Here is a 25,950-nt window from a genome sequence, read left to right as displayed (position 1 = left end):
GGATATTTGTATGTTGTGTTTCCATTTAATTAAAAATATTTTCAATTTTTCTTATCATTTCTTCTTTGATCTAAGAGTATGTTGTTTAGTTTCCAAATATCTGGGGACTTTTTTTTTTTTTTTAAGATTTATTTATTTGAAAGGCAGAGTTACAGAGAGGCAGAGGTCTTCCATCCTCTGGTTCACTCCCCAGTTGGTCACAATGGCTGGAGCTGTGCCAATCTGAAGCCGGGAGCCAGGAGCTTCTTCCGGGTCTCCCACACAGGTGCAGGGGCCCAAGGACTAGGGATATCTTCTACTGCTTTCCCAGGCCACAGCAGAGAGTTGGTTAGAAGTGGAGTAGCCAGGACTTGAACTAGCACCCATATGGGAGGCTGGCACTGCAGGCAATGGCTCTACCTGCTACGCCACAGTGCTGGCCCCTTCACTTGACATTCTGAGGACTTACTTGGTGTGATTTCAATTCTTTTGAAATTTGTTACAGTTTGTTTTATGGCCCAGAAATTGATCTTCCATGGTAAATATCCACATGTACTTAAAAAGAATGTGTATTCTAGAAGGTTCTATAAATACCATTCTTCTTCATGTGACTGTGTCCTTAATGATTTTCTATTCGCTCTATTACTGAGGGAGGTATATTCAAGTTGCCAATGATAACTGTGGGTTTCTCTCTCTCTCTCTCTCTTTTTTTAATTTGACAGGCAGAGTTAGACAGTGAGAGAAAGAGACAGAGAAAGGTCTTCCTTCTGTTGGTTCACCCCCCAAATGGCTGCTACGGTTGGCACGCTGCGCCAATCTGAAGCCAGGAGCCAGGTGCTTCCTCCTGGTCTCCCATGCGGGTGCAGGGCCCAAGGACCTGGGCCATCCTCCACTGCCTTCCCGGGCCACAGCAGAGAGCTGGACTGGAAGAGGAGCAACTGGGACTAGAACCCAGTGACCATATGGTATGCCGGTGCTGCAGGAGGAGAATTAACCAACTGAGCCACAGTGCTGGCCCACTGTGGATTTCTCTACCTCTTTTTTTAGCCCTGTCAATTTTTACTTTATGGATTTTTGAAGCTCTGTGTTTGGATACATATGTATTTTTGATTATGTCCCCTTGGAGAATTGAACCTTTGATCAACATATACCTGTCTTTATCTCTATTTATATGGTCTGATATTTGGTTTGGTGGGTCTTACTATTAGTCCAGCTTTATAGATGAGAAAACGGATCCCACTTATCTAGGATCTCATAGTTGGTAGGTGTCAAAGGCGGGGTTTGAACTCATGCCACTTGACCTTGGGTCCATGCTTCTACTGAGTACACCAAACTGGGAAGCCATTCTGCCCAGGTCTTGCTTTCACTCTTCCTCTCACCCTCTTCTGATTTTACCAAAGAATAAATCATAAGAGGAATTGGAAAATATTTTGAACTAAACAAAAAGGAAAACACAACATATCAAAAATGTGTGGATGGGCCAGCGCCGTGGCTCAACAGGCTAATCCTCCACCTGCGGCGCCAGCACACCAGGTTCTAGTCCAGGTCGGGGTGCCGGATTCTGTCCCGGTTGCCCCTCTTCCAGGCCAGCTCTCTGCTGTGGCCAGGGAGTGCAGTGGAGGATGGCCCAAGTGCTTGGGCCCTGCACCCCAAGGGAGACCAGGAGAAGCACCTTGCTCCTGCCATCGGATCAGCGCGGTGCGCCGGCCGCAGCGGCCATTGGATGGTGAACCAAAGGCAAAGGAAGACCTTTCTCTCTGTCTCTCTCTCACTGTCCACTCTGCCTGTCAAAAAAAAAAAGTGTGGATGCAGCTAAGACATCACCTAGAGGCAAATTCATAGCACTAAGTGACATCATCCTCCTGTGTCCCCTCAACCTCAGGGTGAGCCCCCAGTGCACTTGCGACAGTTGTGGACACGGTCAGGGTTCTACTGACGGGGCTGTCCCCCGGCACACAGGTCCACATGTCGGGAACCCAGAGAACGGGATGGGGGTGAAGGAGAAACCCACCCTGCCAGAATCAACCCCCAGTTGGCATTTGGCAATTGGAAGCACATGCAGGTCTCTGGCTGACTCGTTTTCAGAGGGAACTCCGTCCTCTGGGTTTGTTTTTCCTAAGGGTCAACACCCTTTCCTGGGAGACCCACTTTCCAGGGAGGGAACACTGAGGCCAAACTCGTCACCCCCACCCCCTGCCGCCAGCTCACCCACACAATCCCCACTGGCCGTCTTCACAAAGCCAGGAAAGCAGAGGCAGCTGTAGGAGCCGACAGTGTTCCTGCAGGTCCCGTTTGCACACGGCTGTTGGTCACACTCATCGACATCTGATGAAGCAAAGCCCACAAACCCACTCAACTGGCTCCTGGAGCTAGTGCTTGGCTAGACCCTACCCGCCTGGCCTGAGATGGCTCTATAGTAACCCCTAGTGGTGACTGCTGGGAAGTCCCTCCAGGGCTATATTTCGTTCCCATTTTACAGATCAGAAGAGAAGACTGAGGCACAAGTCTTTTACCCAAGTTCTCGTACCAGCACTCAAATCGAGGGCTGCCTATAAACTAGAATGCACACAAAGCAGCATCTCCCATCTCAGGGGAGGAGCAGGCCCCAGACAGCCTGACCTGACGGGGGGGTGGGCAAGAGGGGGATGCTCACCCAGGCACAGGGTCTGATCCGCCGAGGTGTGGAAGCCGCGGTGACACCGGCACACGTAGCTTCCCTCGGTGTCCACGCAGTCGCCATGGCTGCATACGTTCGGGATCTCCCGACACTCGTTCCGTCCTGGGGGTGCAGGTAGCGTGGTGTCCATAGGTCCCTCACCCCACAATGCTGCCCTGAGCTCTTTCTTGCTGCAGTGGGGGGAACCTGAGCTTGCCTTGAGGGGCCCCCTCCCCACCATTCAAGCCCAGGTTGTCAGCGTCATGGAAGCCCACGCCTCCAGCAGTAACCGCCCCAGGATGCCCCATCCCATAATAGTACAGACAAGCAGAACAGCTAGAATGGGGCCATGCCCTGCCCAGGTCGTGGTGGGCAGCCTGGCTCCCTCGCCCCCTCCATCCCTGCTCGCCCTGCCGGGGCTTGGTCTGCCGCCTCCCTGGGGTCCCTGCTCACCCTCGCAGGCCCCGCCTGGAGACAGCCTGTAGCCTGGGGCACACTCGCAGCGGTAGCTGCCGGGGATGTTGGAGCAGTCGGCATTCCGCCGGCACGGGCTGTCCCCACCGGCACACTCGTCGACATCTGGAAATCCAGCAATCAGGGTAGGCGTGCCGGAAAGGCCCACCCGGGAAGAATCAACCCCTAGCCCCGGCCCTGGCTTTGGAACAGGGGATGTCGCTTTGGAAACAGAACTAGAGGAAGGCTGGTTCTAGGGCACGGAGCCCCATTACCCAGACAGGAAGACGGAGGTTCGCAGCATTGCAATGACTTGCAAATCGCACAGTGGGGGACCAGCGTCCCACCCAGACCCCAGGGGCCGGGACCACCTTCACAGGCCAGCAGGACGCTGTTGTAGTTGAAACCCAAGGGGCACTCGCAGCGGAAGCTTCCGATCTGGTTGATGCAGATGCCGTGGGCACAGATGGCCGGGATCTCCCCACACTCGTCGACGTCTGGAGAGGGCGAGAGCCATCAGGGGTAGCCCAGCCCCTGGGAGCCGCCGCAGATCCTGAGCTAGGGAACCCACTGGTCCTGCGCTGTGCCGGACGCCATGGCCACAAGCCAGCACGTGCTCAGAAAGCTGTCACAGGGGCCGGCATTTGGCATGGCAGTGAAGTCGCTGCTTGGGATGCCTGGGTTTGAGTCCCGGCTCCGCTTCCAACCCGGCTTCCTGCTAATGTGAGCCCTGGAGGCAGCAGGGAATGGCGTCGGCACTTGGGTTTCCGTTCCCCATGTGGGAGACCTGGATGGAGCTCCTAGCTCCTGGCCTTGACCCTGTCCCAGCCCTAGCACATGGAAAATCTCTCTCTCTCTCTCTTAAATATCAATCAATCAAGTCCTGCTGTGGTCCAGAGACCAGGCTGTGTAAAGACCAGAGCAGGAGAGGGCTTCTCTCTCCATTAAGGCCACACCTTTCTGTGGCTCAGCAAACCTGCTGCTTGGAATCTACTAGAAAGAGGCAGCATCTAGGCTGGGAGCCATGGCACAGCCGGTTAAGTTGCCCCGTATGATGCCGGCATCCCGTGTGAGTGTGGGTTTGAGTCCCAGCTGCTCTACTTCCAATCCAGCTCCCTCTAATGAGGCCTGGGAAAGCAGAAGAAGATGGACCCCTGCACCCACATGAGAGACCTGGAAGAAGCTCCTGGCTTCAGCCGGACCCAGCCCTGGTCATTGTGGCCATTTGGGGAATGAATCAGCAGATGGAAAACTCTCCTTCTATGTCTTTCCCTCCCTCTCTGTAACTCTGCCTTTCAAATAAATAAAGAAGCCCACAACAGCGGGGACTGGGCCAGGCTGAAGCCAGGAGCCAGGAACTCCATCCGGGTCCCCCACATGGGCACCAGGGGCCATCATCTCCTGCCTCCAAGGATACACTCTGGCAGGAAGCTGGGGTCAGGAGCTGGATCCAGAGCCAGGGTTCCAACTCAGGCTGGGTGGGGACACCCCAGGCAGTGAGAGCATCTGAAACACTAAGCCAAAAGCTGCCTTCCCCTCCCCCACACCCCCACACGCACCGCCCCAGAGTCCCGGCACTGGGACAGAGTGCCGACAGTGGCGACGGTTATAAAATCATGTGCGTGCGTGTGCTTAACGCCATGGGGCTGTGCATTTAGCACATCTGACCATGATCTTACACAAATTGATAATGATGTCATACAAACATTCTCGCTGTTTAAAATAATACGCCTTTTGGAGGCAGGATTCCTGGTGCTGGGGGGAGGGGGCTGAGGGGAGGAACAGGGTGATTTGGAAAGGAAGGGCTGTGGGGGAGGGACGAGCCGTCACTCACCGAGGGGTCTCCCCGTGCGGACATCCGCCACGAAGCCTGGGACCGGGTGCCCACACAGGAGCTGGTAATCCGCTGTGCGAAGACGACACAGGTCGGGTCCCCACCCTCACTTGGCCTCCTCCCGCCCAGGACCCTCCCTCACCCTGGCCATGGCCATCAGGGTCTCCCCTTCCCGAGCCTGGGGGGGGGGTGTCTTGTCCCTGTCCCCAGGCCTGACCTGGCGCTGGCCCTCTCCACCCCCACCCTCAACAAGTGCTCGTGTCTTCAAGGCCCTTCCTGACCAATGTCTGGGACAGGGACGTCACTCCGGCTCTCCAGCTCCCTCAGAGCTCTGTGGCTCCCACACCAGGCAGGGGCTGGGGGGGGGCAGGGTGGGGGGGCACTCACGGCTGGCGGGGGTGGGGCAGGCCTCGCAGGGTCTGTTCCAGGCCTGGCCAATGTTGTAGGAGCAGCAGCACATCTTCCGCGTCACGTTGAAGGCCAGCTCGTTCCGACACGAGCCATCATGGCTCCGGAAGCACACGCCCTTTCTCACGTCTGCGGTCGGGAATGGGGATGAGCATCAGCCGAATCAGAAGAAAGGGCCAAACGGGTGAGAACTTGTTGATTAACCCGCTTGAGAATCGCCGGCTTGACGAGTCTCCTCTAACACCTTTGGGGGCACCGTTAATTTTTCAGTCTTTATCAGGCAGTGCACAGCCTGGGCAACTATACATGGCAACCCTGGGTTCCTAAACCCTGCAGCTGCCCATATCAGCACTACAAACTGCTCCCCCAAATGCACCCCTTCACCCTCTTCCAAAGCTTGGAGGCTCCCAGCCGACCCTTCCACACCCATGCACTGCTTGTGAACCGGCTGGTCCCCCGGGTCGTCACACTCTCTACCCGTGCAGTTGTTGCCGCCGTCGACTTGCAGGTAGTCCCCAGGGCAGACACAGGTGTAGCTCCCCAGGGTGTTGTAACAAGTGCCAGGGCCGCAGACGCCCGCGTGTGCAGAGCATTCGTCGAGGTCTGCAGGGGCACAGGCAGGCAGGGTTCAGGCGTGGCCTGGCCAATGTTCCACGCAGGCCCAGGGGAGCCACCTCACTGCAGGCTGACATAGCCTCACGATCAGCTTGGCGTGCACAGATCACTCAGTACGCAGAAAGACCACACGAGGTGGGGGTGGTAAATGGAAAACATAATGGCCTGAGCTCACGGCCCAATTTTTTATCACTAAAATCTATTTTGTACCTGATTTAAACATGTTTTCATTTATTTATCTGAAAGGCATAGAGAGAGAGAGAGAGAGAGAGAGAGAGAGAGAGAGAGAGGTCTTCCATCTGCTGGTTTATTCCCCAAATGCCCACAACAGCCACAGCTGCACCAGGCTGAAGCCAGGAGCCAGGAGCTCCATCCAGGTCTCCCATGTGGGTGCAGGGGCCCAAGGAGCCAGGAGCTCCACCCGGGTCTCCCATGTGGGTGCAGGGGCCCAAGGAGCCAGGAGCTCCACCCGGGTCTCCCATGTGGGTGCAGGGGCCCAAGGAGCCAGGAGCTCCACCCGGGTCTCCCATGTGGGTGCAGGGGCCCAAGGAGCCAGGAGCTCCATCCGGGTCTCCTATGTGGGTGCAGGGGCCCAAGGAGCCAGGAGCTCCATCCAGGTCTCCCATGTGGGTGCAGGGGCCCAAGGAGCCAGGAGCTCCACCCGGGTCTCCCATGTGGGTGCAGGGGCCCAAGGAGCCAGGAGCTCCACCCGGGTCTCCCATGTGGGTGCAGGGGCCCAAGGAGCCAGGAGCTCCACCCGGGTCTCCCATGTGGGTGCAGGGGCCCAAGGAGCCAGGAGCTCCATCCGGGTCTCCTATGTGGGTGCAGGGGCCCAAGGAGCCAGGAGCTCCATCCGGTCTCCCATGTGGGTGCAGGGGCCCAAGGAGCCAGGAGCTCCATCCGGGTCTCCCATGTGGGTGCAGGGGCCCCAGCACTGGTACCAGCACTGCTGCCTCCCAGGGTGCGCATCAGCAGGGAGCTGGACTGGAACCAGGGCTCGAACCCAGGCGCTCTGGTGTGGGACGCGGGCATCCTAAGTGGCAACTTAGCTCTGCACCACACACCTGTCCCTCACTTTTATTCAACTGTAGTGTTTTTTTTTTTTGAAGATTTATTTATTTGAAATGCAAAGTGATGGGGGAGGTAGGGACACAGAGAGACAAAGGGGGAGAGAGGGGGGATAGCTTTCATCTTCTGGTTCACTCCCCAAATAGCTGCAGTGGTTGGAGCTGGGCCAGGCAGAAGCCAGAAGCCTGGAACTCCATCCAGGTCTCCTACTTGGGTGCAGGGACCCAAGCACCTGAGTCACCCTCCACCACCTTCCCAGGCGTGTTAGCAGGGAGCTGGATCAAAGTGGAGCAGCCGGGACTCGAACTGGAATCTATATGGGAGGCTGGCATTGCAGGAGACAGCTTAACACTCTGCGCACCACCACACAGGTCCCTAACTGTATATATATGACTTATTCTATTTATTTGGAAGACAGAGTTAGAGAGAGAGGTAGAGCCAGAGAGAGAGAGAAAGGTCTTCCATCCACTGGTTGACTCCCAAATGGCTGCAACAGCCGGAGCTGTGCTGATCAGAAGCCAGGAGCCAGGAGCTTCTTCCAGGTCTCCCATGTGGGTGCAGGGGCCCAAGGCCTTGGGTCATCTTCTACTGCTTCCCCAGGCCATAACAGAGAGCTGGATAGGAAGTGGAGCAACCAGGACTCAAACTGGTGCCCATGTGGGATGCCAGTGCTGCAGGCTGGGGCTTAAACCCACAGCGCCTGTAGTTTTTTTTAGTTCAACTTCTGCATGTGATTTTGGCAGTCAGAGGTGGAGACCACATGGGGCTAGTTTTGCTATAAATGCTATGTGTGTGCAGTCCCAGGAAGCTGTTAACGAGACAAGCACACCTTCCTACCACAACAGGACAGAAAGAGCCCCATGGCTATGATACTCCAGGTGGGGGAAATGGTTGATATGGTTGATCCCCCAAGTAATCCATCACCTAGCCCCAGGCGGGGAGCTTTCTCTGTGAAGACCTAGGTCAGCTTTTTTTTTTTTTTTTTTTTTTTTTTTTTGCCAAATTGCAGTGTTTAGCATAATTATTCAGTGTTCACTGTAGTGTGAAACCAGCCATGGAAAACACATGAACCAACTATGGTGCTAGATGTGCCCCAGGGCAATTTTATGAATGGACATGGAAATTTGGATTTCATATCATTGTCATATGTCACAAAATACTTCTTATTTTTCCAACCACTTAGAAAATGTGAAAATATTTTTAGCTGGTGAACTGTGTAAATACAGGGGCCCAAGGGGCCAGTGTTGTGGTGCATACAGTTAAGCCACCACATGCGATGTCAGCATCCCCCGAGAACTGGTTCAAGACCGGGCTGTTCCACTTCTGATCCAGCTCCCTGCTAATGCGCCATGGAAAGCAGCAGCAGATAGCCCAAGTCCTTGGGTCCCTGCACCCATGTGGGAGACCCAGAAGAAGCTCTGAGCTCCTGGCTTCAGCCTGACCCAGCCCTGGCTGTTACAGCCATTTGGGGAGTGAACCAGCAGATGGAATATCTCTTCTCTCTCTCTCTCTCTCTCTCTCTCTCTCTCTCTCTCCATCTGTCTTTCTGTTATTCTGCCTTTCAAGTCAATCAAACTTTTTTTTTCTTGACAGGCAGAGTGGACAGTGAGAGAGAGTGACAGAGAGAAAGTCTTCCTTTGCCGTTGGTTCACCCTCCAATGGCCACCGCGGCAATGGCCACCGCGGCCGGCGCACCGCGCTGATCCGAAGCCAGGTGCTTCTCTTGGTCTCCCATGGGATGCAGGGCCCAACCACTTGGGCCACCCTCCACTGCACTCCCGGGCCACAGCAGAGAGCTGGCCTGGAAGAGGGGCAACCGGGACAGAATCTGGTGCTCCGACCAGGACTAGAACCCGGTGTGCCGGTGCCACAGGCAGAGGATTAGCCTATTGAGCCACAGCGCCGGCCAAATCAAACTTTTTAAAAAAGGAAATGAAGGGGAATTTAAGATAGTCCCAGATAAACAAAACAGCAGGAGTTTACCTCTCATAAGACCTGCCCTGCAAAAAATACTGAAGAGAGTTCCCCAGGTGGGATGAAAAGACACTGGACAGTAACTACCCCACACAGTGAGATGAAGAACAATGTAGACGGGGCTGTCTGAGCCTTGATCCAGGGAGGCAGCAATGGCTGCACCAAGTCAAGTCCCTTTTGAGAGGGTGGAGGGAGAGGGGTGAGGGGTGGAGGGAGAGGGGTGAGGGGTGGAGGGTGAGGGTGGAAGGCAGGAGTCTGGCAATGAGGAGGAGGAAGCCACAGACCTGAAGGCAGGCCAGGGCACGCCAACCCGCCCCCCGCCCCAACTCTCATGAAGCTTGGTCAGGCAGGAAGGCAGGGAAGGAGCGGGGGAGACTGGCCCCAGCTCTGGGGGGGCCGTGCTCACCTGCACAGGTGCGTGTGTCCTCACTGAGACGGTAGCCCGGGGGGCACTCGCACCGGAAGCTGCCGAAGGTGTTGACGCAGTCACCTCCCTGGCACAGTCCTGGGAGCTCCTGGCACTCGTCAATGTCTGTCAGGAGGTGAGGAAGCTATGCTTGGATGCTGAACCCAGAGGGCTTGGGGGATACCCAGACCCCATCCTGGGCTCTCTCGGGCTCCTCTAAGGATCCCCAAGATGGTCAGTCTGAAAGGCGGGACTCAGACTCTCTCATTTTCTGTCATCTGTTAGTCCCTCCTCCCACCCATCATGGCTCCCCTTGAGTGGAACATCTCCAACTTCATTGCTCCCCATGGGTGGATGGAGGGACGGATAGAGGGATGGATGGGCGGGCGGATGGATGGATGGATGGAAGGAAGGAAGGATCAACTGCTGGATGAATGGATGAATGGTTGATTGGATGAGTAGACTGATGGATGGGTGGGTGGGTAGGTGGATGGAAGGATGGGGGGGCCTGGATGGATGGTGGATGAGTGAATAGTTGGTTGGATAAGTAGATGGATAGATGGGTGGGTGATGGGTGGCTGGCTGGATGGATGGATGGATGGACGGATGGAAGAATCAACTGCTGGGTGAATGGATGAATGGTTGATTGGATGAGTAGACTGATGGATGGGTGGGTGGGTAGGTGGATGGAAGGATGGGGGGGGGCCTGGATGGATGGTAGATGAGTGAATGGTTGGTTGGATGAGCAGATGGATAGATGGGTGGGTGATGGGTGGCTGGGTGGCTGGATGGTGGATGAGTGAATGGTTGGTTGGATGAGCAGATGGATAGATGGGTGGGTGATGGGTGGCTGGGTGGCTGGATGGTGGATGAGTGAATGGTTGGTTGGATGAGTAGATGGATAGATGGGTGGGTGATGGGTGGCTGGGTGGCTGGATGGTGGATGAGTGAATGGTTGGTTGTATAAGTAGATGGATAGATGGGTGGGTGATGGGTGGCTGGGTGGCTGGGTGGCTGGATGGTGGATGAGTGAATGGTTGGTTGGATGAGCAGATGGATAGATGGGTGGCTGGGTGGCTGGGTGGCTGGGTGGATGGATGGATGGCATAGGGTGACTGAAGGATAGAAGGAAGCATGGGCAGATGGATGGCAAATGGAAAAACAGAAGAGGGGGAAGGAGGGAGGCAGGGGGAGATGGACGGATGGATATGAAAAGTAGCAGATGGATAAACAGGCAAATGGGTCGATGGATAAGATGAATGAGTTGACGGACAGATGGGTAGACGGACGGACGGATGGACGGATGGAGGGAGGGATGGGAAGGAGATGATTACAGAAGAGTGAAGGGAGGGTGGGTGGGTGGGTGGATGGCTCAATGGGGGATGGAGTGATGGGGAATGGGTAGATGGGTAAGTGTATCAGGCATGGATTAATAAACCAACAGGCGGAAGAAGAAATGGCTAAAAGAGTTGACATTCAACACAAAGTAAAAGCACAGTTCTACCCCACGGCCAGGCCTCCAGGAGGCAGGGTCCGCCTCCCCCAGTCCCCTCCCAAGCTCTGCACCGTGGTGAGGTGGGGACTCCGGGGTCTGCTAGGAACTCACCTTCCAGGATGACAGTGATGGGGTTGGGCCGGAAGCCCTCGCCACCGGGGCACAGGGTTCTGTACTCAGCTACAAGGGAAAGGGCTCTGTGAGGGGCCCTGGGCGGAGCTCTGGGCACAGCTGAGAGGGACAAGCGACGGGAGGGCCGGGGGGGGGGCTCAGAGTGGCCCCCACAATCCTCCTACTGCGCCACACACATCGCTTATCAGCCGCGTGGTGTCAAGCAGCTGTGGTCCGCCCGGGGGACCACCTAGGGACGCGGTTTCTGTGTGTGTGTGTGTGTGTAATCATGAGTTCACAGCCAACAAGCCAACAGCTGCATCAGCTGGAAGATGCTGAGAGCAGGGCGGTGGTGGGCAGCTGCTTCTGACTCCAAAGCAGACCCTAAAGAGGCCCTAAGTGTCGCCCACAAAGGAAGACCCTGGATATCCACTTACACACACATGGGTGGATGGGTGCCACCCCCATTCCGTGCCTGAGGTCTTAGCACAGGCTGTTCCCACAGCATTGCATACCTTTCCTCCTGCTCTGCTGGGAAACCCGGCTCACGTTTCCTCCCCTGGAAGCCTGCTCTGAGCCTCAGAAGACCCAGCCCCACCCTACCCCAGCCCTGGGACCCTGAGAGGCAGCATATAACACCTGCAGCTCTGCCTTTTCTGGCCCCCAGGCCCTAGCACAAGGCACAGAGCAACTCTGAGTGTTTGTTGACTGACAGAGTGATTGTGTGACTACAAACAGAACAGAATTTGTAGAAAGCGACTTTGCAGGGAGGCTGCAGCTGTGAGTGGCCAAGAGTGTGCTGTGTGCCGTGAGATGAGCCCTCTCCCTCTCTGTTCTCAGTTTCCCTGTCCCCTCCGACCTCTGAGCTCCTGGGCACCCATGACTCGAGCCTGCAGGGACTCACTGGTGTTGGCCGCCGGGCACAGCTCACAGGGGTCGCCCCAAGCGCGGCCCAGGGAGCAACAGCAGGAGGCTCGGGTGACACCGACTCCGATCTCGGCACTGCAGGAGGTGCCCCCGTCCCCCCGGGGGTGTGTCTCCAGGAAACAGTTCCCAGCCCTGGTATCTGGAGAGGCAGAAATGGACAGCTTGCTGTCGGGGCCGGCGTTGGGGCGTAGCAGGTTAAGCCTCCGCCTGCAGGGCCAGCATCCCATATGAGTGCCAGTTCATGTCCTGGCTGCTCCTCTTCCAATCCAGCTCCCTGCTAGTGCACTTGGGAAAGCCCCAGAGGATGGCTTCCGTGTTCCATGGAAAACTCAGAGCAACAACACCTCCAACCTGGTCTCCCTCCCACTGCCTACATCCTCAGCTCCTGGTCAGCTTCCAGGTGAATCCCTGCCTTCTATGGGACCTTGACCCCCCAGCCCTGACTGACTGCACTATCTGAAAGCTCTGGTCTTGAAACATATGTGGGGGGCAGGTGCTGTGGCGCAGCGGGCTAAATCCCTGGCCTGCGGTGCCAGCATCCCATATGGGTGCTGGTTCTAGTCCCAGCTGTTCCTCTTCCGATCCAGCTCTCTGCTACAGCCTGGGAAAGCAGTGGAAGATGGCTCCGGTCCTTGGGCCCCCACACCCATGTAGGAGACCCAGAAGAAGCTCCTGGCTCCTGGCTTCAGATCAGCCCAGCTCTAGCTGTTGCGGCCATCTGGGGAGTGAACCAGTGGATGGAAGACCTCTCTCTCTGTCTCTCCCTCTGTAACTCTGCCTCTCAAATAAACAAACAGATCTTTAAAAAAAAAAAGTCTCCACCTGGGATGCCTGCTTTCATATAAATCGGCTGCTCCACTTCCAGTGCAGTTCCCTGCTGATGTACCTGGGCAGGCAGCACAAGATGCCCCAAGTATTTAGGAGACTCAGGTGAAGCTCCTGACTCTTGACTTTGGCCTGGCCAGCCCTGGCTGCTGCAGCCATTTGGGGGGGTGAATCAGTGGATGGAAGGTCCCTCTCCCACTCTCTCTCTGTCACTCTGCCTTTCAAATAAATCTCTTAAAAAGAAACGGTGAGCTGTCAATAGGAAAGTGGCATGTGTATGTGTCTTTGTGGAGTTGTGTCCCTCTGTGTATATCTGTGTGTGTCTCAGTGTAGATAAACATGTGGGCATGGGACTGTACGTGCGACTGTGTGTGTGGTGGACAGGTGCTCTCTCTCTCTCTCTCTCTCTTTTTTTTTTTTTTTGACAGGCAGAGTGGATAGTGAGAGAGACAGAGAGAAAGGTCTTCCTTTTTGCCGCTGGTTCACCCTCCAATGGCCGCTGTGGCTGGCGCATTGCGCTGATCCGAAGCCAGGAGCCAGGTGCTTCTCCTGGTCTCCCATGGGGTGCAGGGCCCAAGGACTTGGGCCATCTTCCACTGCACTCCCGGGCCATAGCAGAGAGCTGGCCTGGAAGAGGGGCAACCGGGATAGAATCCGGAGCCCCAACTGGGACTAGAACCCAGTGTGCCGGCGCCGCAAGGCAGAGGATTAGCCTGTTGAGCCACGGTGCCGGCCGGACAGGTGCTCTTGAATGGGTAAACAAAGAAATCGCACAGTGACCAGAGAAGGAGGTGTGTGTAACTGAGTGTGTATGAGACTGTCTAAACCAAAAGGCTGTATCTTTTTAATTTTGTTTATTTGAAAGGCAGAGATAGAGATCTTCCATCCACAGATGTTTCAGCCCCAAAATGCCCACAACAGCTGGGCCTAGGCCAAGTCAAAGCCAAGCATCCAGAATTAAATCCACGTCTCCCATGTGGGTGCAGGGACCCAGCTACTTCAGCCATCACTGCTGTCTCTGAGGGTGGGCGTTAGCTGGGAGCCGGACTTGGAAGCGGAGCTGGGACTTGAACCCAGGCCCTCTGCTATGGGGTGCCGGTGTCCCAAGTGGTGTCTTAACTGCTGTACCAAACGCCCACTCCCAAAAGGCTGTGTCCTCACAGGTGACACTGGTCGGGGACCAGCAGGATCCCATTGGTCAGCAGTGGACATCCAGGTTGGTGTGAGTAGTGGCTCCTCCCAGCTCTGCTCACCCCAGGGGCACCCAGCAAGAGCCACCCAGGGACTCACCCACGCAGCCCACCCCGCTGGGGTTCAGCTCAAAATCCTGGGGGCAGGTGCAGAAGTAGCTACCGGGGGTGTTGACGCACAGGCCGTTGATGCAGTTCACGGGGTCTGCACATTCGTTCACATCTGTGCACAGCAGGTGCCCCCGTCACAAGGAGCTCTCCCTCTGCCCCTGCCCTCCCGCTCCCTCCTGGGAAGCCACAGCCCTTGCACTGAGGACACAGGACTTCGGCGGAGGCTGTGTCCTTTCCTGGGAGGGAACAGGAGCCTCCAACATCCAACCCCCCCCAATGGCCCACTGCTTGTTTGTATCAATAAAGCTTTATGGGTCCGTGGCCACGCCCACTCATTTACATATCACCTGTGGCTTGAGCCAAGGCAGGGTTGAGAGAGACCGAGTGGCCGGCAAAACTGACCTCTGCCTGTTTTTTTTTTTTTTTAAGCACACAGGTGGGGACCATTTTGGCAGCTGTGGGAGGTCACTTCATTCATTCACTTCATGTATTCAGGGGGTGTTAACAAGATAACAAAGCTGGGAGTAAAGCAGGGGCCACTCTAGCCTGAAGGCAGGGAGGGGTGAGCTGTGCAGCCCTGGAGCCAGAGCCCAGCTGTGGCACCTGTGCAGTTCCCGCCGCTGTGGTCCAGCTCGTAGCCCATGTCACAGAGGCAGCGGAACATCCCGGGCAGGTTCTCACAGCTCCCGAACGCACATGCCGGGCCCAAGGCACATTCGTCTGTATCTGGGGGAACCCCAGGTCAGCCCAGCCCCCACCGGACACCTGCACCACGGGCCCCAGGCTCGTGCCCTCTCGCCTCACCCTGGCAGCCCTGGTGGTCCTCAGTGGGTTGGAAGCCCATCTCGCATTCGCAGCGGTACCCGCCGGGCACGTTGAGACATTGCCCGTTCTCACAGAGGTCCGTGTCCTCGGCACACTCGTCCTTGTCTGAGAGCCCCAAGAGGTGGACAGCTGGGGGTTGGCTGGGCCAGGACCCACGTGGAGTGGGAAGGTGGCCCTGGTCACTCAAACCCTTTGCTGTCACTCAAAGTCCTGGGCAAGGAGCTCCAGGAACCTCCCCCTCTCCCCAAAGCGAGAACATGACCAAGCCAGGGGCCGAGGAGCTGACAGGTGGCTCCAGGCCTTCAGATTCCAGCTGGACAGGAATTAAGCAGGTGTCCCAAGCACTTAAGACCCCAGCGAGAACCCAGCCACGGGCTGACCACACGACCCCAACCAGCACCTGCTGAGCCTCAGGTGCCTCAGAGAGAGTCCCGCAGCACACTGGCCACCGAGACCCGGCCTCCATGGCCTTCCCTCCCGGGCCCCTGCCCTCCACCTCCCAGATCTCACCTTCACAGGAGAAGCCATCGCCCACAAAGCCCCAGCGGCAGGTGCAGCGATAGGAGCCCGGGACATTGAAGCAGTCGGCTTGTGGGCTGCACAGGTGCCCCTGAACCACACACTCGTCCCGGTCTGCGGAGACACAGCCCCGAGCCCCCTGAGGCGTGTGTTAGGGAGCTGAGGGGGGTCACACCCTGCAGTCCTGCCCCTCAGTGCTCCCCGAGACCACCTCTGGCTGGGCCCAGCCTCCCCTCCCCTCCTCCTTGGCACCCACCTGCCGCTCACACTTTGTGGGGACGCCCTGCCCCCAGACACTCACCGTGGCATTCGAAGCCATCCCCCACCCAGCCTGGCTGGCACCTGCAGCTGAATGTCCCAGGGATGTTCAGGCAGGAGGCGTGGCTGTCACACCTGTGTCCCCCAAGCTCGCACTCGTCCACGTCTGAGGGGACAGGGGATGGCCCGGAAGGGGAGGTTCAGTGCAGTAGTGGTAGGAAGAGTGGGGTCCCTCCTTAGGGGAGGGCTAGCCCACCAAGCCCCCTCCCACCTACACAGGAAGCTTCCATCTTCACCAAGAACATAAGAGGGAAACCCCCAAGCCCCAGCAGCCCCTAGAAATGATCTGAAATGACATCAGGATCCCAGATCTCATGCTTCAGGCCCACGGCACAGCTGTTCAGCCCAGGACACTTTTCTCACGCACTAAGCCAGCAGGTGCACATCTGGTGGTTAGGAAGGTATAGGAGGCTGACTCTACAGCAATGCCTCACAGACAGCAATGGGCCTGCACGCCTTGGGGCCATTGCTGCGGGCACCTGGGGTCCCCCTGACAGTTTTTGGGAGGCCGGGTGCTGCGTGCACACTGCTGAGGCCTTAGCAGTTGGAAGTCTGTCACGATGAATCCTGGCTGTGCTCCATCCATCCCAGGGGAGGGGGTAGGGCGGGGGCAGCCCCCGCGACGGGGCTCCGGGCACCTGCACTGCCGGCTCACCAGAGCAGCCCGCGGCTCCCTTCCTGACGACGTAGCCCAGCCGGCAATGGCACACGAAGGAGCCCTGGGTGTTTTCGCAGCTCCCGTGCAGACAGACGTGGGGTTGAGGTCACACTCGTTCACGTCTGTAGGGAGAGGGGTGTCAGGGCTGAGGGCTGGGTGAAGGTGGGTGGGAGGCCGCCAGCATTCCCGAGAGCCCCGATGGGTGGGGTCGTCCCCTCGGTTGGGGTCCACACCGCTGGGCTGCTGCGGGTGTCCCCTGAATACCCCACAGCACACATTCCACGGGATACCCCAGGCACACATTCCCAAAGGGTCGTGTGGTTGAATCCTTAAAAAGCCCACCAGCTTTTCCTGCTGGAGGACGTATCAGAGCCTTTACAGCCACGTAGACCCGTCCCAGGGCTGCAGAGTAGAGGGCATTCCCTAAATGCTCGCAAGGTCATTTTCCCATTTATGTATTTGAAAGGCAGAGAGAGAGAGGAGAGATCTTTCACCTGCTGGTTCACTCACAGCCAGGGCTGGGCCAGGCTGAAGCCAGAAGCTGGGAACACAGTCTGGGTCTTGAGCCAATACCTGTTGCCCTCCCCCACCCCCACCCTGGGTGCACCTTACCCGGAAGCTGGAGTCAGGAGCCAGAGTCGGGACTCGAACCCATGCACTCCATGTGGGATGTGAGTGTCTTAACTCAATTTTAATCAGCGGGCTAAATGCCTGCCCCGGTGGTGATCTCAAAGTGGAGCCCTTCGGAACGGGGGTGCCACTGGTGACAGGCGCCGGGTACCCAGGGAGTGCTTAGCACACGGTTTGAGGAACAAAGCTGAGGCGCTCCGGCTCTGAGCACAGGATCCTACGGGGGGGATCCCAGCGCCACCTGGCCACAGACACTCACGGTCCGCTCCTAGGATGCCCCAGCCCCCGCTGCTCACCCACACACGCCCTCCTGTCCCGCGTGGCTGTGAAGCCGTCGGAGCACAGGCAGCGGTGCCCCCCGGGCACGTTGATGCACTGGCCCTGGTCACAAACGTTGGGGTTCTCTGCACATTCGTCCACATCTGGGGGAGCAGAGAAGCCGGGCGCAGGTGGTGCTGAGCTCCAAGGCCCCTGCCTCAGGCCAAGCCGGGGTCTGACCGGCTTCGCCCGCGCCCTGTTCCACGCTGGGGCCATTGGACGTCTGCTCTTGGTTGCAGGAGGCAGGCGGATGGCGCCCTCCCCCCCCACCCCCCAATCCCGCACCCACCTGCACACGCCCGCCCATCGGGCGTCAGCACGTGGCCCCGCCCACAGCTGCACCGAAAGCCGCCCTCGGTGTTAACGCAGTGCACAGCGCAGCCTCCGTTCCGCACGAGGCACTCGTCCACGTCTGCGGGGGCCGGGCAGGGGGTCAGGCAGGGGCTGGGGAGCAGAGGCCACTGTCCCGGGCTGGGGCTGGGTGGGGGCGGGGTGCTGTCTCACCCACACAGCCCTGGCGGCCAGGGGTGGCCTGGAAGCCCGCGTGGCAGGCGCACTGGTAGGCGCCCATGACGTTGATGCACTGGCCGTGGGGACACAGGCCGTCACTCAGGGAGCACTCGTCCAGGTCTGCGGAGAGGGCGGAGGGGTGGCTGGGAGGCGTGGTGACATCCGCGTGACCCGGGCGCACCCTGCCTCACACGGAACACACTCGCCCTTGTGCAGACGCAGGCACCCAGGTACACGCTCAGACCCACGGGCACGCTCACACACTCACCTGCGAACACACCCTTGCACCCACGCACGCACAAGCGCATTTCCCTGGCACAGACAGCATCAGCACCCACCCACACGCTCACCCGAAGCAGCCACTCACCTTCACTAGGAAGGCACACTCACACCCCAGTGCCCCCACCGGCTCCTACGCTCACACAGCTGCACACCCTCACGCCCATGCAGGTCACACGTCTCACAGATACACACTGATCACAACCGCACACGTGTCATTTCACACCCACACACTCCTGCCAGTTTACACATGCAACCACCCACACACAGATACACACGGACACACACTTTCACCTTCACACATGGGCACATCCCCTGACACACACATACACACACCTATCGCACACAACTCAGACACACACACATACACACACCTATCGCACACACTCAGACACACACACACACCTATCGCACACAACTCAGACACACACACACACACACCAATATACTCTCCTGCCTCATGCCCATGCAGGTCACACGTCTCACAGATACACACTGATCACAACCGCACACGTGTCATTTCACACCCACACACTCCTGCCAGTTTACACATGCAACCACCCACACACAGATACACACGGACACACACACCTATCGCACACACTCAGACACACACACACCTATCGCACACACTCAGACACGCACGCACACACCTATCGCACACGCTCAGACACACACACCTATCGCACACACTCACACACACGCACAGCACGCTCACCCTCACAGGCCGTGCCCTCGGCTGTCAGCGCGTGTCCAGGGGGACACTGGCACGTGTAGCTCCCATCCGTGTTGGTGCAGGTGCCTCCCCGGCAGAGCAGAGGGTCCCTTGCACACTCGTCCACGTCTACACGAGGTGAGAAGAGGGCAGGCGAGAGGACGCTGACTCGGGGAGGGGTGGCATGGCCTGCGGGAGCTCCCCGCTGCCGTCGCTGGGGGCCCCCCTCACCGGGGGTGAAGCCAGGACTACCCGGAGGCTCAGGCCTCGGACCACCCAGCGCACTGCAGTGGGGACCCAGAGGAGCAGGCACAGATGGGAAAGGGAGGCTGAGATTCTCAGTAGCATCGGGGACCACGAGCCGGGAGTCAGCATCAGACACACCGGGAGGCCGGGGCTCAGTGCCACCCGGCAGCCTCATCACCGACCTCACTGTCCTCTTCTCGATCCAGCCACATGCAGCTTCCTCGGCCCAGCCCGCCCCAGGGCCTTTGCACGAGCTGCTCCCACCTCCCAGCTGCTCTTTCAAACTCTCTTCCCCCATGGATCCCCACTCTCCCCTCGGCCGCCTCTGAAGGCCCACGGGCCACATGTCCCCTCAGCAATGCTGCACTTCCTCAGAGACTTAGTTTGCCAAGGTCAGTCTCCCCAAGAGTCTGTGAGCCTCCAGAAAACAGTGCCTCGTGCTCCAGCCCCTAGCTCAGTAGAGGCCCGTGAAGTAGTCATCAGATGAATCTTAGTGCAGGACGAGGCGGGCGGGCACTCAGTGGGTCAGGCTGTGCCACCAGCATGTCGTGTAAGTGCCAGTTTGAGTCCCGGCCGCTCCACTTCTGATCCAGCTCCCTACTAATGCACCTGGGAAAGCAGCAAATGATGGCCCAAGTGCTTGGGGCCCTGCCACCCACGCAGGGGACCTGGATAAAGTTCCAGGCTCCTGGACTTAGTCTGACCCAGCTTTCTGGGGAGCGAACCAGCTCGCTTTCTCTTTCTCCCTGTCTTTCAAATAGAATATTTTTTTTTTTTATTTTTGACAGGCAGAGTGGACAGTGAGAGAGAGAGACAGAGAGAAAGGTCTTCCTTTGCCGTTGGTTCACCCTCCAATGGCCGCCGCGGTAGCGCGCTGCAGCCGGCACACCGCGCTGTTCCGATGGCAGGAGCCAGGTGCTTATCCTGGTCTCCCATGGGGTGCAGAGCCCAAACACTTGGGCCATCCTCCACTGCACTCCCTGGCCACAGCAGAGAGCTGGCCTGGAAGAGGGGCAACCGGGACAGGATCGGTGCCCTGACCGGGACTAGAACCCGGTGTGCCGGCGCCGCAAGGCGGAGGATTAGCCTGTTGAGCCACGGCGCCGGCCGAATATTTTTTTTAAAGTGTAGGATGGGACAAGAGCTCTCTCTTTCTCTTCTTCACATTTATTTATTTGAAAAGCAGAGTTACAGAATGGGAGAGGGAGGAAGGGAGGGAGGGAGAGAGAACGAGCTTCCATGAGTTGGTTTACTCCTTAGATGGCCACAATGGCTGGGGCCAGACCAGGCGGAAGTGAGGAGTTTATTCCCGATCTCCCACATGGGAGCATGGGCCCAAGCACTTGGGCCATCATCTGTTGCTTTTCCCAGGCCCTCAGCAGGGAGCTGGGGAAGTAGAGCAGCTGGGACTTGAACCGGTGCCCATACAGAATGCCAGCACTGGGCTTTACCCACTACGCCACAATGCTGGCCCTGTGGGAAGCTTCCTAAATGCCCCCTTCCTCAGATTTTTCTCTGGGGCCTTCTCTTCTCAAGGTACGTGCTCCCGGGAGACCTCACACGGCCTCAGTGGCCGGCCACTCCCAGATCCCTGGCCCTAGGTGATATCATATGCCCCCACCTCACTTGCTGTGTCTTGGCTCCTCCCCAGGCCCGTCCCCTCCACAGCAGCACCCCTTCCACCTCCCGGCCACACGCACCCTGTCTGGTGCACCGGCCACACCCTCGCCCCAAGGCCTCCTACCCACGCAGGTCTTTATCATCCCAGGGCCGCTGGCGTAGCCACGGGAGCACTCGCACTGGAAGCTGCCCAGGGTGTTGACACAGGTGCCCTGGCCGCAGAGGTCAGGAGAGAGGCGGCACTCGTCAATGTCTGTGGGGGAGGGGGCACGGGCTGGGGTCCGGCGTGCGCCACCAGGGGGCGTACATTGGGGCCAGGGGGTACATTGGAACAGAAATGAGGGGGACACAGGCCAAGGGGGAGCCCCTGGCTGTGGGCAAGAGGTGGTGCGGGACAGGGTCTCCGTGCCTCTACCTGCAGGGACCACACAGGAACCCCAAGAGCCTGAACCACACTGGGAAACCTGCGATGCCCTGAGCAAGTGCACAGGGTTTGCTCATAGGCCGGAGGCCACTGTTGCCAGCCCCTCCTTTTAAAGATGTGGTCACTACAGCCCAGAGAGGGCAATGACCCTTCCTGGGTCACACAGCACATAGGCAGACGGAGGTAGGGCACCCACCTGTGCAGTTCCTCTCCTGGGCATCCAGGGCGAAGCCCCCGGCGCAGGAGCAGCGGAAGCTGCCCGCCGTGTTGCGGCAGGTGCCGTGCACACAGAGGCTGGGGAAGGCCTTGCACTCGTTCACGTCTGGGTTGGAGGGGTTGGGAGAGGGGCATAATGAAATCATCATCAGTGATCAGCCAAGCCACCCTGAAGCCCTGAAGCCCGGGAGCCCTCAACCAGGGGTACAGAGTGTTTTCTCTGCCGAGGGCCACTTGTGTATTTACAACATCATTCACTGAAATGTAGGGGCCACTGCTTTTGTGACACCCACATCCCATATCACAGTGCAGGTTCCAGTCCCGGCTGCTCCGCTTCCAATCCAGCTCCCTGCTTATGCACCTGGGAAAGCAGCAGAGGATGGCCCACGTGCTTGGGCCCCTGCATCATGTGGGAGACCCGGATGGAGATCCAGGTCCCTGGCCCAGCCCTGGCTGTTGTGGCCATGTGGGGATGAACCAATGCACAGATCTGTCTCTCTTGCCTCTGTCTCTCCCTCTCTCTCTCTCCCTCTGTGTCACTCTGCTTTTCAAATAAATAAATCTTTTTAAGAGATTAGCCTGCTTTGGCCGGCGCCGTGGCTTAACAGGCTAATCCTCCGCCTTGCGGCGCCGGCACACCGGGTTCTAGTCCCAGTTGGGGCGCCGGATTCTATCCCGGTTGCCCCTCTTCCAGGCCAGCTCTCTGCTATGGCCCGGGAAGGCAGTGGAGGATGGCCCAAGTGCTTGGGCCCTGCACCCGCATGGGAGACCAGGGGAAGCACCTGGCTCCTGGCTTCGGATCAGCGCGATGCGCTGGCCGCAACGGCCATTGGAGGGTGAACCAACGGCAAAAAGGAAGACCTTTCTCTCTGTCTCTCTCACTATCCACTCTGCCTGTCAAATAAATAAATTAAAAAAAAAAAAAAAAAAGAGATTAGCCTGCTACAGATTCATTGCATTTCAAGTGCGGCCTGCGACTGCCTTGGTGAGGCCAGACCAAAAGATTTCACGCAGGCTGGAAGTCCCCCAAGTCCCTTCTTCCAAACACGCGTCCCAGGTCCAGGCCTTGGCCAGCACTGGCCACGTCCCCCCGACCCCCGCCCACCATCCTAACGGCTCCCCGTGCCCCAGCCACACCTTTGTAGAAAGGCTGCCCGGACAGGTGGTCATGGCTGGCAAAGCCCAGCCCCCACGGGCACAGGCTGGCGAATTCCGGGGAGTCGGGCCGAGGGCAGGCCTCGCAGCCGGCACCCCAGGCGGCACCCACGGAGCAGCAGCACACGTCCATCCGGAACCTGCCAGGCACGCGGGCCCCACACTCGTCCTCGTCCCAGCGCAGGTGACACGGCTCCAGCCTGACGTCTGCAGACAGCCACGGTCAGTGTGTCCCACGCCCCCGCCGTGGCATGGGCGTTGCCTGAGGCCGGTGCCCTTACCGAGCTCCGACGCCATCCCAGAGCAGCACGCCAAGAATAACACAAGGGGACATCACAGAGTTCCCCGGAAAACACACGTAGGGGCCAGCTCAAGGGGCAGAGGGTGAAGCCGCTGCCTAGGATGCTGGCAACCCATACAGGAACCAGATCCACTTCCAGCCACTCCATTTCCCATCCAGCTCCCAGCTGAAGAGCCTGGGAAGGTGGTGGAAGATGGCACAAGTGCTGGGGCCCCTGCCACTCACAGGGGAGACCCGGAGGAAGCTCCTGGCTCCTGGCTTTGGCCTGGCCCAGCCCCGGCGCTGTGGGCATTCAGGGAGCAGACGTTTGATCTGGAGTGGAGGTCCCTGCAGCCCACCTGGGGCTGCCTGGCCTCCATACCCAGTCCCTGCTCTGACTCCAGCTCCCCGCAAATGCGGACCTGGGAGGCAGCAGCTGCCACCACGTGGGAGACCTGGATTGTAGTCCTGACCCTGGCCCCGCCCCAGCCCCGTTGCAGGTGTTTGGGCAATGAAGCAGCAGATGGGAGCTCTCTCTGCCTCCAAAGTACAAAATTTTAATAAGAAAAAATATGAACAAATAGGAAGGATTAACAGTAATGTTTTCCAGCACATTGACATGACCACAATTTACAATTTGTATTTCAAAAGAACTAAAAGATCCCACATATGGGATGGATAAACGCTGGAGCCCGAAATGCTAATTACCCTGAATTGATCGCTACACATTGCACCCGCATAGCCAATGGTCCTACTGTACCGCCCAAATATCTATAAATGTCAGGTGTCAATCAGAAAGTTCTTCAAAAGAAACAGAGCAGTTAATGCTTTGGGGGAGGAATCACAAAAGCTAATGCCTTTGACCCGAGGTGGGCAGGGGTGGGGAGGGGGAGGGGAGAAGGAAGAACAGTAAAGCCCATGTGGGGCCTTGGCCCGGACTCACCGACGCACAGCCGGCCCGCAGCGTCCAGCATCAGGCCCTGGGGACACTCGCAGCGGAAGGAGCCGACGGTGTTGAGGCAGCGCCCGTTGGCACAGACGCCGGGGAAGGATTCACACTCGTTCACATCTGGGTAGGGCGAGGTCAAGTGGAGGGAGCGGGGCTGGGGCGGCCCAGGTCTGGGAGGGCACAGGCCGGCCACAGCCTAGGAAGGCGGGGGGCGTGGCCAGGACTGCAGGGAGGGGCGCCTTCTGTCTCCAAAGGCTCCGGGGAGGGGGGGCCCAGCATCACCTGGGACGTGCACCTGCCTGTGTGCAGGTAGGGCGTTACCTTCGCAGGTGAGACCGTCCACGCGGGCAAAGCCACGGGCACAGGCAGGGTCTGTAGTTGGGAGGACGGGGTGTGGAGCGGGGAGTCATTGTCTCAACGCAGCCCTAGCGGGCACCGCTTCCCACAGTGGCCGGGCCGGGAAGGCCCAGAGAAGGACGTTACCCATCGCGCAGGGCTCGCAGGGGCTCCCCCAGGCGGCCCCGAGGGTGGCGCAACACTCAGACCGCAGAGTCGCCCCCTGCAGGTTCGCCTCGCAGCGGCCGTCCTCGATCCTCAGCCAGCAGGTACCCCTGGTGCTGTCTGCCGGGGAGGGGCCGGAGATGAGCCCCGTGGCTCACCTGCCTGGCTCGCACCTGCGCCCGCGGACGCCCGGGCCCCGTAACTTCTCTCACCTAGGCACACGGTCCGGGAGGGTCCCAGTCGGCTTCCGGGGGCGCATTCGCAGGTGTAGGAGCCGGCCAGGTTCAGGCATACGCCGTTCACACACGGGCTGGACAAACACTCGTCGATGTCTGCGGGGAACAGCAAACCCCGCCCCGTCCCCCCGCAACCGAGTGCTGAGCTGTGCAGGAGGAGCCCCCACCTGACCAGGGCCGCCTCCTTCTCAGGGGCTGCTGCCGCCGGTGGCATGGGAGTGCGCCCAGGTGCACCTGCTCATGGGCAGGAGACAGGAAAGACCGAGTGCCTGCTCTCACCTTCTGTGCAGCACACAACACTGCCCATTTCTCCAAGGCCCGCTGGGAGTCTTTTAATTCAGTTCAATCCTGAAACTGTCTCCCTGGAGGCAGCCAGACCCCACAGGTGAAGGGTGCAGCCCCCACACTTCAGCTACCCACTGAAAATCTGAATCTCTAGAGATTCTGACCAGTTGGCTAGAAATTGGGGGTTCTTGGCTGGACATCTGCACAGCAGTGAACCCCCGCTTGGGAGAGCCCACATTCCATGCCAGAGTGCCTGGCGTCTCCTCATGCTCCCTCTGATGCGCACCCTGGGAGGCAGCAGTGATGGCGCAACTACTGGGGTCCCTGCCACCCTCATGGGAGACCTGGATGGAGCTCCCAGCCCCTGGCTTTGGCCTGGCCCAGACCTGGCTGTTGTTGTGGGCATCTGGGGAGTGAACGAGCAGATGGGAGCTCTGTCTGTCTGCCTCTGTGTCTCTTTGCCTTTCAAATGATTTTTGTTAAAAAAAAAAAATGGAGAGAAATTGGGAGTTCCCACAATCCTCTTCTCAGGTTTAATCACTTGCTGGAGCCGTTCCCAGGACTCAGTGAAACACACCTGGCTTGCCCTGACTTCACTGTCATCAAGGGTTTTTTTTAAAAAATATTTTTAAAAAAATTTATTTGAAAGGCAGAGTTACACAGAGGGGGGGTGGCAGAGAAAGAGAGAGGTCTTTCATCCGCTGGTTCACTCCCCAGATGACCACAACAGCCAGTGCTGGGCCAAGCAGGAACCAAGAGCTTCATCCAGTCTCCCACATAGGTGCAGGGCCCCAAGGACTTGGGCCGTCCTCCGCTGCTTTCCCAGGCACATTAGAAGGGAGCTGGATCAGAAGTGGAGCAGCCGGGACTCGAACCAGCACTCATATGGGATGCCGGTGCTGCAGCAGTGGCTCTACTGACTACGTCACAGCGCCGGCCTCTGTTATCAAGTATGTTACAAAGGCTGCAGCTGGGGGCCAGGGGTTGTGGCACATCAGGCTAAGCCACCACCTACAGCACTGCCTTCCCATCTGAGCACTGGATTGAGTCCTGGCTGCTTCACTTCCAAGCCAGCTCCCTGCTAATGTGCTTGGGAAAGCAATGGAAGATGGAGCTCCAGGCTCCTGGCTTTGGCCTGACCCAGCCCCCACTGTTGCAGCCATTTGGGTAGTGACCAGTGGGTAAAAGGTCTCTCTCTCTCTCTCTCTCCTCTC

The 25,950-nt window shown here is 58.3% G+C and overlaps 1 protein-coding gene across 1 annotated transcript in view; it reads right to left on the bottom strand.

Moving 5' to 3' along the window:
* FBN3 (fibrillin 3) overlaps positions 1-25,950 on the bottom strand; it is a 116,710-nt gene that overhangs the window by 22,798 nt on the left and 67,962 nt on the right. Inside the window, 28 exon segments of the mRNA XM_062179352.1 lie at positions 2,188-2,304; positions 2,633-2,758; positions 3,089-3,214; positions 3,460-3,585; positions 4,923-4,994; positions 5,310-5,459; positions 5,808-5,933; positions 9,394-9,519; positions 11,000-11,068; positions 11,904-12,065; positions 14,042-14,164; positions 14,656-14,778; positions 14,857-14,982; positions 15,388-15,510; positions 15,698-15,820; positions 16,370-16,471; positions 16,474-16,494; positions 17,299-17,424; positions 17,610-17,732; positions 17,825-17,950; positions 18,828-18,953; positions 20,815-20,943; positions 21,311-21,436; positions 22,468-22,692; positions 23,709-23,834; positions 24,036-24,086; positions 24,198-24,335; positions 24,428-24,547. Coding sequence (XP_062035336.1) covers positions 2,188-2,304; positions 2,633-2,758; positions 3,089-3,214; positions 3,460-3,585; positions 4,923-4,994; positions 5,310-5,459; positions 5,808-5,933; positions 9,394-9,519; positions 11,000-11,068; positions 11,904-12,065; positions 14,042-14,164; positions 14,656-14,778; positions 14,857-14,982; positions 15,388-15,510; positions 15,698-15,820; positions 16,370-16,471; positions 16,474-16,494; positions 17,299-17,424; positions 17,610-17,732; positions 17,825-17,950; positions 18,828-18,953; positions 20,815-20,943; positions 21,311-21,436; positions 22,468-22,692; positions 23,709-23,834; positions 24,036-24,086; positions 24,198-24,335; positions 24,428-24,547 — 3,357 coding nt within the window.

The sequence above is a fragment of the Lepus europaeus genome, chromosome 20 (assembly GCF_033115175.1).
Source record: "Lepus europaeus isolate LE1 chromosome 20, mLepTim1.pri, whole genome shotgun sequence".
NCBI classification, from domain to species: Eukaryota; Metazoa; Chordata; class Mammalia; order Lagomorpha; family Leporidae; genus Lepus; species Lepus europaeus.
This window is presented reverse-complemented; position numbering and strand designations above follow the sequence as displayed.